This window comes from Copidosoma floridanum, unplaced genomic scaffold, assembly GCF_036245765.1.
Source record: "Copidosoma floridanum isolate Cflo_tuat_1 unplaced genomic scaffold, Cflo_Japanese_pri ptg000001l, whole genome shotgun sequence".
In the NCBI taxonomy this organism is placed as follows: domain Eukaryota; kingdom Metazoa; phylum Arthropoda; class Insecta; order Hymenoptera; family Encyrtidae; genus Copidosoma; species Copidosoma floridanum.
This window is the reverse complement of record NW_028321878.1, coordinates 9,855,560-9,867,936: the sequence shown is the minus strand read 5'-3', so window position 1 is coordinate 9,867,936 and position 12,377 is coordinate 9,855,560. Positions and strand designations below refer to the sequence as shown.

Genomic DNA, 12,377 nt, shown 5'->3' with positions numbered 1-12,377 from the left:
GGCAACGGGGGGATGGACGGGAGAGAAGGAAGCCGATCGGAACTTTTGTGATTTTCAAGAGTATTACACTTTGGCTGCGGCTTTTCCCGACCACCTGCGTGTGTACATGTATAGCGGCGTACAACCGAAGACGAGAGTCGAAAAGTTCGGATTCAGCGATTTCAGGGCGCGTCCGTTTGCTTGTTGTCGAAAGGCGGGGGGAAAAGAAAAGACTTTGTTTCTAATTAAGTTTCAAAGTGGCTTAGCCACCGGGAATTCCTTTCGTTGATTTGTTGTTGCTCGAGCGCAAGTTTACTTTTATTTCGGTCCCATTTGGACCCTATATATACACGCTCCCGGGAAGCAGAGGGGTTATTTTTACCATATCGGGACGGTGATGGATTTCAGGTTTTTCGAGCTCATCAAAGTTGTATCAGAGACAGGTTGAATTTTTAGTCGAAGCAAAGTGATTCTGGATGTCAGGTATCAACGGGCAAATTGTTAATCTTTATCTAGAAAGTAACAGTGACAGTCGAGAGAAATGTTGAACCCACATGATTTCAAGTCGTGACTGAAGTACCCAATCAAGGTGTTTTTTTTTGGATTAGAAGCATTGGCCGGCACTGATTCCATCATCATCGAAACGAAAGCCCACTCATAATTACCCTGAATACAGTGGGGCTGGTAAACGCACTCCTCCGCCCCTTGACAAACAAATTAAAATTTTAATCACGAAAATTCGAGCGCATTATCGTCTCATCATTATCATCAGCAGCAGCTTTTCAAGCGCCAACCAAACGCGATCGCGATATTTGCGCTCTCCGATCTCGTCAAAGCGCAAATTCATATAGAGACACGCACGAGCGCACTGCAAATGCCTTCAATTATTGGTGCCGTTCGATTTATCTTGCCCAGCAGAGTGGGAAAGTCAGCCAACACTATATAGCGCGTCATCATCGGAACAAAGAGAGGGGTGTGGGGGGGGGGAAATTTTCGGAATTTAATCAAACGAGCAACAATGCACGGCGATTTGGGCATTAGCGCCGCCGATCGGGTGTGTCCTGACCCGTATGCGTTTTCTGTGTTTCGACAAAGAGAAAAAAAAGAGAAAACAGATTTCAAACAAACGTATATAGGTACGCACAATGCGGGCCACTCCGTTTGTATGTTTGGGGGCGCGAGCCTCCGGATGATGTTTTCCATTCGAAGGGGGTTTAATCGATACAGTGCTCGCCCGCGATAATGCCTCTTTTGAGGTATTTCAATCTATAATTTTCTACCGCTGCAACAGCGGCTCTACAGACTTTTGCGTTCGCGCGACGGACCAGGAGCTTCTCCCGAACCGACAAGATCGAGTGAGTGATTATACCAATTTGGATGAAACGCCGATTTGTTGAAAAAAAGGGGCCTTACGTAAAAAACCCGTGTACACGATACCTCACCGAGCATCAGCAGTCCCGTTGGGTCCGTGACAATGGAGCACGCGACTCGAGCATTACTCCAGACGAGCTCTTCTTCCACCGGCTGGGTATTTTGCGGGGCAGGCGGGGATTTAATTTAAAAAATGTCGTCCTTTCGAAGCAACGCGACCGGAGCGGGGAGATACATCGCCGGTGGATGACGGGGCTTAAGCGCTCGATCGCTCCGAAAAAAAAAAAAAAAAAAAAGAAAAAAAACCATCGACGAGCCAACGCGAATGATTTGTGCGGGCAAACAGTGGAAAAAATAACGATAGTACAGGTATAATCGAAAGGGATGAAAAGCATTTTGGCGCATCAGTGGAGTCATAATAGAGTCGGAGCCTGTATATGATGTGCCAGTGAAGCGCATTTACGGCCAAACTCGGCCGGCTCACCTTTTTTTTCCCTAATATAGGTGCCTGTGTGAACCCACGTTCCGCTCTAAAATCCGGCTGTGCGTGTACACGATGAAAAAACTGCTGCCAGCCGCAGAGCTGCAAGAACCGTCGTGTGCAAAATTCACTCGTCCACTTTAAGGTCTCGGTTTGAAAAAACGTTTTTCGACAGACCACAGCTCGAGTTTGCAGGAGCTTTTTCCAGTAATTTCGCGAGAAGTAGTTCACGGACGCATGCACTTGTACGCGCAATCGATAGATCAATCAAAGTGTGCGGTAAAAGGTGCCCGTACAATATCAGGTTTTGGGGCGACATCGTGTAGTATATATATAATGTGTGTCACGCCTGGGGGGGGGGATATATATGCTGCTAATGATGTAGGCGCTCGGTCTATTTTTCACGAGGGTCCAAAGACGTGTTTGATCATTACGACGTGTGAGGCTTACGGGGCAAAGGAAGGGGAGACGAGCCCCCCTGGAGCAGGTGATGAATAATGAAGCTGCCTCGTGGTAGCGCTGTATATCCTGTAAACATACATGCGTTACAGGTGTATGCAAAGCTTCGTCTCTCTCTCTGTCTCTCCACCGCACGGTATAGGGGCCAATTTCTAGATTGGCCGCGGGGAGGTGTGGGATAATAGGCACTTAATTACGCTACGCCGAGCGAACATTGGTTACCATTGTCGGGAACGAGGAGAGCGCCGAGCGAGATATGATTAATGAAATGGAATTCACGGCCATTGTTTTTTTTTTGGGGGGGGGGGGAAGGGGGGATCAGATACGTATACATGGGAATTTAATTATCCGGCCCGTGGCAATTTTGCCCAAATGGATCGAATTATGATGTATTTGTAGTTTCCCGTGAAAAATACTCCATGGACTATTGCGAAGAGGAGCAAGAACCCACGGGGTCGGTGCAGCACCGCCACCTCCAATTCGATCGTTTATTTACCACCTGCAGGTTCGTCCGAAAAGCAGGCGCCTCGTATCGCCCGTTACTTTATTCAAAAGGTACATACAGCGGCGGTTTTGTTCTTCTTTGGCGCGTGAATAATTAGCAGGATATTCTCTCCAGCGGTGAGGTGGTGGGTAACGTTAGCCATCGGACGAACGGAGGATCCCGCAATGTTGTTGTTGTTGCTGTAGGTATTATTATTATTATTATCACCACTGCAAATAACAGTGGCGTAAGCTCTCGGGGAAGCGCGAATGCGGAGGCGAAGCTGGTAGCACATCAAAGCTGGTACAATTAATACGTCGTTCGAGGAGCTTCCCCCCCCCCCCCCAGTAACTCGACTCTTCTCGGCGCTCGCGGTAATTTCACGAGATTACCGTGCAATAGTTGTGCGTTGGGCGATGGTTATAAGCGCTGGCGCTGTTTCTCCTTCTCGGGTTGTATGGGCGTGTACGTGTGCAGGTACACCAGCACCACCAATGATACAACTGCCGGGAAGCTGCAGTGGCCGGGAAGCGCGAATTAGCCTTTAATGTTATTGAGGCTATTAGCTCTTCCGCGCGCGCTTTGGGCTCCGGAATTCAAGTGAATCGCGAAACTGGTGTCTCGTGTGTAAGCGCTCCCGGGGTATTCCTACAGCAGCCATGCACGTGTGAAACGGCTTATTGTTTTTTTCTCTCCTGTTTTTTATATTTAAGCTTTGACGCATGTCAAGTTGAATGAGTCACGAGTAGTGCGATATAACACGTGTAACGGGAGACAAGAGGTGAAAATCGGGGTGCGAAGACATGTGCTCTCTCGTCGCCTCGTCGAGTGGCAAAGAGATGTTGGTGTTTATATCGTTGGCGCATTTTTTGCTCGACTAAAGTCAACTTTGTCTCCCCTATGCATTGATGTAGTCGCACGCACGAGTGCCTTTGTTGGATGCATCAATTACAGCGCGAATGTAATACCGTGTGCTCAGCCGTTCACAATGGCACCAAAGTTTATTTTTCATTTTTATCTCTCCCTCTCTCTTTTTTTTTTTCTTCCGGTACTAGAATTCAAACACCACTTTCAGCATCCAAAGTTCGGGGTCAAGTCTCCAATATTCGGAGAGTAAAAAAATAAAAAAAGAGCTTCCCCGATTATCCCCTTTTCCACTTAGCGAGAACAACAAAGCACCGCCTGTGGAAAAACCAAACGTGCAAACAATCGAAAAAACGCCCAATGGCAGTCTCGTATAGCCATTACGGTGTACGCAAACACGCGGGCGTATAGTCTTTTTCAAAAGTTATCCCGAGAAAACCCGTATGGAGCCGAAATCGCTCGCGTTTACCTCGAACCCAAGTGCGCAATAGCAGTTGATTGAAAAGAAAAAAAAAAAAAAAAATCCGAGCCCCCAATAAAAAGGAGGTGGGTGAGCTGGAGAAGGGTGATAAAAATAGAAGAGAAAACGAGGGGGAGGGTGGGCGTCAAGAATAGCCAATTCGAGGCCAATAATTGGTATCCTAATCAATGGAGCGCGATCGGTCAGCCGTACTGCCGCCCACTGTCGCTCGTACCTATACGCATAGATATATACATGTAGGGTGTGTGGGTGCAGGGCAGAACAGTACACGCTCTCGGGACTGATGGGCAATGCAGGGCACAGCTGCAAACAGAAGGGGAGCTAGAGTGGCGCTCAAAGAGCCTACCCCCCTTTTTTTTATTTTCCCTCTCTCTTTTTTTTTTTTTTTTTTTTTTTTTTATTCGAGAGTACGTACATACGTGACAGAGAAACGCGTGTACCTGTACTCACAATATTGGGGGAGGATGGTAGACGATGGAGCGGTGATGGTGGTGGAGGAAAAACGTTTTGAATAATTACAGCGGTGTTTCGGTGATGAGGATGAGATTAACCAAGAGATGGGAGGCTTTATATTGTATACACCGATGATTTATCGATGGGCCGATGTTGTCGATTGATTACTAAATGTCTCGATGATGTATGTATATTTTTCACTCCGTCAAAGAATGCCTATATAGCATGCGGAAGGGAGCCAAGCATCTGTGAAACTCGTGGCGCGTCGTTGCTGTTGTGGAAGGAAAAACACAAGGAGAGAAATAAGGAAGGAAGGGAAAAAAACTCGCAAAACAATGGTTATAAGCTTTGCAATTTATTACGCAAGTTTCAGAGTAATTAACCTCCTTAGTTTCTTTAAAGGAGACGTGCGCCTGAGGGGAGGGGAGGAGCGCGGAACAACGCGAATTTAAAAGAAGAAGAAGACGAAGAAAAAATAAGCAAGGGAAGAATAAATTTAACTCGCTGGCGACGTACCGTGTATACTATATAGTGCACCGTAACAGTGAGTATATATATACATACAGCGCATAGCGGGAGAGAAAAGTTGTAGAGGAGCGGGGCAGGGGGGAAAGAAAAATGAAAAAGAAGGTGGTCGTTGGAGTTTTTCAATTAAAATGGATTATGCTCGGGGCACGTGCCGTAAAACGCAAACTTGATCGAAAAAAGGCTTTTGTAATTGACCTGATTCACCGCTCCTGTTGGGGATAAAATATATACGAGCGAAGCGTGAATTATTGTCGCCCCCCCCCCTTCGAATTTCTAATTATCATCAACGTCGAGTTGTAAAAATTTTCTAGTAATTGGTCCGACTCAACTTTTCAGAGTCACCTCATTAGCTGCGAGTAGTTTTACAATTTATGTAGGTGCTCCAAATACCTCCGATACTCTATTGTACCGCTACCATATTTTTCCATAAAAAAAATGAAAAAAAAAAAGAAAAGAAAAAATATGCAGCAAAACCATGTCACCGCCACTTGAAAAACTCGAGAGGAGAGCGTACATCTTCCCTTCGATCGAAAGAGAGAAACGAGATTCATCTTAATATTCCCGGAAAAATTTTAAAATACGACAGCCGAGCTAGACAGGCTGTATATTACGTGCCGATGTACATGTGGCTTCTGCAATATATTGCACACACACACACATACAGAGAGAGGGTTCGTCGAATCAGGAAGAAAGGATATCGGATTTAGCGCAACGCAAACCGAGCCCCGAGGCATGAATTGCCGGTGATTGGAAGGGAGCGAGAGCAGCGCGACAAACATCCGGAGGAGTCGTCTGCGTTGCTCTCGCAGCCTCGAGGGACGAGGGAGAGGATGGTCGATCATGTATATACCTGCAGTGTGCAGTATCCATACGCGTGTTGTAACTATACAAGCGCCTCGTGTAGGTAAGCGCTTTATTAAGGACTCAGCGAACAGTGGCCCATACACGTGTACACATTACATTCGCGTTCCGTTTTGCGATGCTGCACATTTAGGCACGCAAAGTGTAAGTTCGCGAGCGAGTTCTCGCTGGTGATTAATCTACCGCGTCACATACATACATCGTGTGGTTATGGATCTACATTTTATTTATATAAATAAAAACGATACTTGAAAAATATTCTTTATTCACGCATGGATCTATATACAGATCCATGGAATCCACCAATCCAAAAATGAAGCCCAAAATGACCCCAAAACTAATGCGAAATTCGTAGTCCCCCCCTCCTTGAATGTTCCTATCCACTTTTTTCGGACGGAAGTCATTGGAAGAAACATCGACACGGAGCAGTTTCTGTCTGGTCAGAGTGCGGTTGCACGATAACACCCAAAGTCGCTGGCCATCTGCAAAAAGCACGTATGTGGCGTTGATATAATAATAACGCGGTGGTACTTTTTCATCGTAACGAAAGCCAATAACTCATCGGAGGCCCGCCAACAATGGCCGTATTATCGTTTCCCCGGGTCGTACACGCGTAAACCAGCGTTTATTTGTATATATATGTATGATACACAGGCGCGCACGCACGAGAGGACGAAACAGCGGCAGAGCAGCGCCGGGCAGCGGGGCTTTCGTTAACCGCACAGGGACACCCGAGATTTACCGCTGCCGCGCACATACACACACCAAGCGTATAACTGTGGAACCTGCACCCTGCAACAGGACGTACACGTGTAAATATAGGTACGTAAGGAGAAAGATGGATCGGAGAGCCCGACCCACCCCTGCCCCGTATACTCCTTCGAGATCGAGAAGCTCTGGTTGGACTGGCACCCCCCACCCATCCCTCCCCCTCTCTCCATTCGTCTTTCCTAATTAACCGGCCAGCCAAGGCTCTATACGTGTATACATCCACTCTCGGTGCACACTCTCTTTGGAGATTTCTGTTCGTCGAGGGAAGTTTGCGTATCTCTTGGACGCGCTTCATTTTCTCCAGTCTTGTAAGACACGTATGGTCACGCAACTCGCGTCCCTTTGCACTTTTCTCTCTTCGTCGTATTTGTACCCTACACCCGCGTACACGGCCCATATCTCCAATTGATCCGTCTCCCTCTAAACCCGTGCATTATACACCTACGACCGGTCCTTCATCTGCATATTTCTAATTTGCCGTGCGCCCCTCCTCCCTTGCCCTTCTAGTTTCAATCTCACTTCCGAATCCCTTCCTGTACGTCTTACGCCGGGATACGTGTATATCCTCAAAGCAGTTATTATACGAGCAGGTCATCGGTCCCCGGTATATGTAGGTACACCCGCGCGAGCAGCCACTCTATATATATACACACACGCGGAGTCAAAGTTGGGGGAGTTAAGCCAGTTACATGGAGGAAATGACGCCACGGCCCGATTCAAATTGGCCCTCGGGCTCTATCTCCTCCCCCCCTCCCCTTGGCGTCTTGGTAGGTGCACCCAAGAATCGGGAGCTTAATTTCCCGGAGTCGGACTCGCCGGGGAGTACCTGTACGTACATATATATGTAGGCTCGGGTTTTTCAGTCAGGGGGAGATCCCGAGGTTTCAATTAATGCCCGGCGTATAAGAGGTGTGGCGCGAGCGATAGGGGAGTTCCTTGGCCTCCTCCGGAAGTTCTTGGGGGCGGAGGAACGCCCGAGTCGCGGATAATCGCCGAGGGGGTATATATATATATTATTCTCGAGGCACCGAAACCTATGGCGTAAAATCATCCGAGAAGGAACTACACACTGGCGCATCGCAGGGGGTGTATACGCGCGCGCGCAAATGAGGGCCATTAGCCCGTTCGGGGCCACGGTATATCCGTCTCGCGAATGACGGAGCGCGGCGGCGGAATCATGCAAATGGGAGTTTCAATTATCGTTATTTATTACACGTCAATTCAGCGGCCCCGTGGGTATAATATTATACAACGCGAGCTGTTGTGTATTTGACTCAGGCGACGGGCTCTTCCAGAAACACCCCGAGTTGATGCTTTTTCTGTTTTGCGTAACCTGTATAAGTTACATTTGAGCCAACGGGGCATTGTCGACCGCACCGGTGAAAAGAGCTATACGTTCGTACGAGTTTTGCGCTCGCAGTGCCAGTACACGTATCGGCTCATTTCGCAATCCTTGGACTGGCCGCCGCGGCCTCTCGATCGCAAATTGGGCAAACTTCCTCGAAAGTCGCCGAGGTAGCGAGCACTGGAGGACCAAGAGTCGAATAAACAAGCCACGGCTGCCGAGGCGGAAGGGAGAAAGAGGGTAGAAAAGGGGACGCGCAAAACTCGTTCGCGCGCGGCCAGTCCCATTAGTAAGCACCGGTTAAAAGTTACCCCTTCCGGGGCACTGGGAGTACGGAAACGGGAAGCCTAAAGACTTGCCGTAAACGTAATAATACCAAAAGTTTCGCCCCTTTGGGCGGCGGCTCGTAACAGCAATCAGCATCTTTACTTCGGTCGGGGGTGATGGGATCGGATGACCTGCACGTGGATGATATTTCGCTCCTTTGAGGTCTTAGATTCCTGCAAAGTGCACGCCAACTTGTACCCCATACGTATAAGATTGGATATGAAAGTTTGGGTATACTTGAAAGTTCATGGTAGCGTTTAACTGAAACAATTTCGAGTTTGTGCTAAAGACTTGGGGTTGCATTCGGTTTGCATCTGAATTTCACGAGAACTTTGTACCGGTAAAAATATGTATATGTGACTTTGTTCGAGTAAAAATGAACCGAACTGCTGTATAGTTAACATCAGGGGTTCGCAAGTGGCAACGAAAAAAGCAAAATAGCAAAAATACTTCAAAACAGTGATGGGACGCAACTCACCTCGACAGCGGACTGCTGATGACGTAGTGGGTGTAGTAGAATATGCTGATGACGGAGACGAGGAGCAGAGCGGCGACGCACCGTTTGACGGTCGCCTGTTTGACGACGTAGCGTGGAGCGAAGGCACCCAGGAGAGGCACCACCGCCTCCCCGGCCGTCAGCTTCATCGCGACGACCACTTGGCCGATGAGTACCAGCAGCCTCCTCCGATGCTTAGCCAACGCGACGACCCTCGTGGGCCACCAGTGGCCCTCTCTTTATGGTGACTCTTGGTCCCCTACCTATGGCACACGGGGCTGCTTTTATTCCTCTTCTTCTCTTTTCGTACCGAAAAACGCAAGGCCTGCCCAAAGTTTGTACATTCGCTCCAGGAATTCAACCGCGTCTACTCGAGCCTCCTCCCACTGGTGTATGGCACATCGTCGCCTCTCTTACGGGCCAAAGTTGCTCGTCCCTCCGCTAGAACTCGTAATCGCGGTGCACGTTCCGTAAACTACCTCCAGCGAGTTTCCGCGGGCGGGGCTGTATAAGCCACCCCAAGTGAGTACCGTAGGCCGGGATTGAACGAGTCGCCGGGGAAGGAGAGCGGACAGCGTCGGAGGAGGAGAAAGAATTATTGTTTTCCGAGGCAGGAGCTGGAGTCCGCTGACCAGAGGGCGCCTATGTGTGGCAGCTAGGAACGTACGAGTGGCACGCGCGGGGCCATTTGTCAGGCTGCCGAGGGGGGTTTCTCTATTACCTCCCTGTGTTTACCGAACCGACTCCCATACGTGATCCAACGGTCTTCTCTATTATCCTCCGCGCGAGTGTGCTCGGGGATGAGGGTCACTTTTGTTTCGGCCTCGCGAGCTCGGCTTTCCGGGTGGTGGGAGAAAACTGCTTATCCGGTTTCGCGGAATGGATGGAAGAGCTGGTGGTGGTGCTGGTGATGCGGCCTCGGCTGCTGCCGGTCCATGGCTGATATCGGCTTACCTTCTCTGCAACAGTGAGAAAAAAAAAAAAAAAAAAAAACAACGGTAAATATTAGTCGAGTGCTGATGGTTATTGCCGGGGGTGTTGTTTCCTCGTTAATTGAGATATACTTGGGGCTGTTCTGTTGGGGCCGGCGAGAGGTGGAGGAAATGGTACTGTAGGGGATCTATTGTGGACGAAAGGAGGGAAGATGCAAGGGCTGTGGGTTTAAGTAAGTATAGTATGTACACGTTTCGGGTTTCGCGGAGTTCGGTGCCAATATCGATGATTTCGGTGCGTGTTAGTTCTGATGGCTACTCCATCGTCATTCGACTTTGCAGCATTGACGAGATTTTTTTTTTTTCACTTCCCCTTATATTTATTTGTACATAATCGTTATGCGATAACGGACTTTGACTTGTAAGTATAAAATGAACAATCTCCGATGGTGTAAAAAATCCGTGCAATATTCAAGCATGCAGAGAAAAGTTCTTCGAATGAATGCAAACAATGTGTAAAATTTATCCGTAACGCATAAAAAAAAGCAATCAATAAAATCCATATACGCTTGATAAGGGAAAAGAAAAACCTCCAACTGGCGGTTCGTGCACACAAACGATTTCCTATAATTAGCTTTTCCACCGGAAAAAAAGCGACCGCAACTCATACTCGCAAATGGAGAGAGAGGAAATTCGATCTCGTCCATTCAGATTAGAACAAAAGGTAAAAAAGGTGGGGAAAGAAAAGAAAAAGAAGAGTCGGGATGGTATGGGGCTCGTTCGAGTCATAACTTTTTATCGGCGGGCCACTTAAAACCTCACGCAAATTACGTAACCCTCCCCCCCTCCTTTTCCCTCGAAGCCTAATCGAGCGAGCAACAATGCGCAAAAAACACAGTCCCGACCTCGAACCGAAGGCAAACTCTGTGATTCCCCGCCGTATAGGTAGTACCTACAGCAGTAGAGTGGTAGAAAAAAGAAAAGAAAAGGAATCGAGAGGGAGGAGGAGGAGGAGGAGGTGGTATAGTGCACAAAAAAGAAAGGCGAGGGGGACTGAACTGGAAAAAAGGAGGGGGAGTAGGGCGGGGGGATAATGGAGCTCCGAGAGTATAAGGAAAAAAGAGACGGGCGCGAGAAGAGTAGGCCGAGGACTCTACATGCGGTAGGTCGTCTCTTCCCTCCCCCCCACCACATACACACTCCTTCTGTGTACAGTAGGTACCAGAACTCATCTCTGTAGGTACTGTACGTACGGAGCCGTAATTTTCCTCCCTCCTTCGAGGGATCAGTCTTGGAAATTTTTTTCCCTCGGCATTTCTACTCTTATTTTTTCTTTTTTTAATTTTCCCCGAAAGAAATGAAACGAAATGAGGCGTGATATTAAATTTCGAGACGGAGACGCTTAAGGGGAGGTTCGAGAAATTACCCCTCGCTGCCTTGGATCTCTGTGTTGTTTGTAGGGAAGAGAAAATATTTTAGGACACGAAACTTGTTAAAAATGCACGAAATCACGGGATAAAGGAGCTGAGTTTTGGCTATTCGTAATCCCCGGCTGCAGTTTTCCGGTTAATCTCCTGCACCCCCGACCATCCACCCATACCACCTACACATTTTGCCCACCGACTGCAAGAAATTTCGGGGTTAGGGGGTGGGTTTGCAAAATTAATTTCCTTGATCCTGCGAGAGAGGCGGAGCGATAGGTACGGCATTTGTTACGCGTGGAAGCTCCTCGAGGGGAAAAAAGGGTGTTCTCGCTCACGTTATAACTTTCAACAAATATCCTGGGCAGATGCATGGCTTTTTGACAAAGAGGGGGGGGGGAAATCCACGTTCAAACTTGCCACTTTGTAAGCTCGGAGGAAAAACCAAAAGTGAAAAAGTACTAGGGGGGAGAAAGAGAATTTTCCGTCACACAGCGAGGCAATAAATTCTGTCGCAACATCGCGAACCCTCGAGCTTTTCTGTTCCATCTCTGGAGGGCTGACCCGACACTCTGCGCTCTCTGCTCCTTCTGCCGCAGTCTGGCAATATTGATATCCACGACGAGGTGACTGCCGCGTGATAAAAGCTCGGGGAAGGTGAACGGAATGAAAAAAAAAAAAAAAAAAAAAAAAAAAAAAAAGTAATAACAATCATCCAAGCGCAGCTCTGACGTACAGAAATGGGGTTGGAGGGAAAATAGTGATAGAGGAGGGACGAAAGTTTGCGCCCCCCGGGCGCTACAGGATCTTGACTCTGGAATGATTTCTCGCGAACTTTAATCGCATGCGACGTGTAGTGTTTTCCCAGTTCCCTCCACCCCTGACCTGACCCTATATGCGTGGGAGATCGTCTCCTTTCTCTACTCTTTTTTCTTCTGCATCAACAACCACTCCCTGCCTATACGGTGTTGTCCACCTTCCGGCGACTCCTTCGTTATTATTTTACCCGATCGTAATTACATCCGAGGCAATAACGGGGATGAAAACAATATTTGCCGCTTCTTTTCCTCTTGGTCGGGATTGCGCAATGTCTTGCTCGCAACGATGTTTCTTCTTCTTTACGA

At 48.2% G+C, this 12,377-nt stretch overlaps 1 protein-coding gene across 2 annotated transcripts in view; it reads right to left on the bottom strand.

Moving 5' to 3' along the window:
- The window catches only part of sfl (N-deacetylase and N-sulfotransferase sfl), a 148,760-nt gene that overhangs the window by 65,506 nt on the left and 70,877 nt on the right, over nucleotides 1-12,377 (bottom strand). For both annotated transcript variants that reach the window (XM_089598724.1, XM_014364510.2), the window contains exon 2: nucleotides 8,883-9,859. In XM_089598724.1, coding sequence (XP_089454850.1) covers nucleotides 8,883-9,049 — 167 coding nt within the window. In that variant the 5' untranslated portion in view covers nucleotides 9,050-9,859. The remainder of the gene's footprint in view (nucleotides 1-8,882; nucleotides 9,860-12,377) is intronic.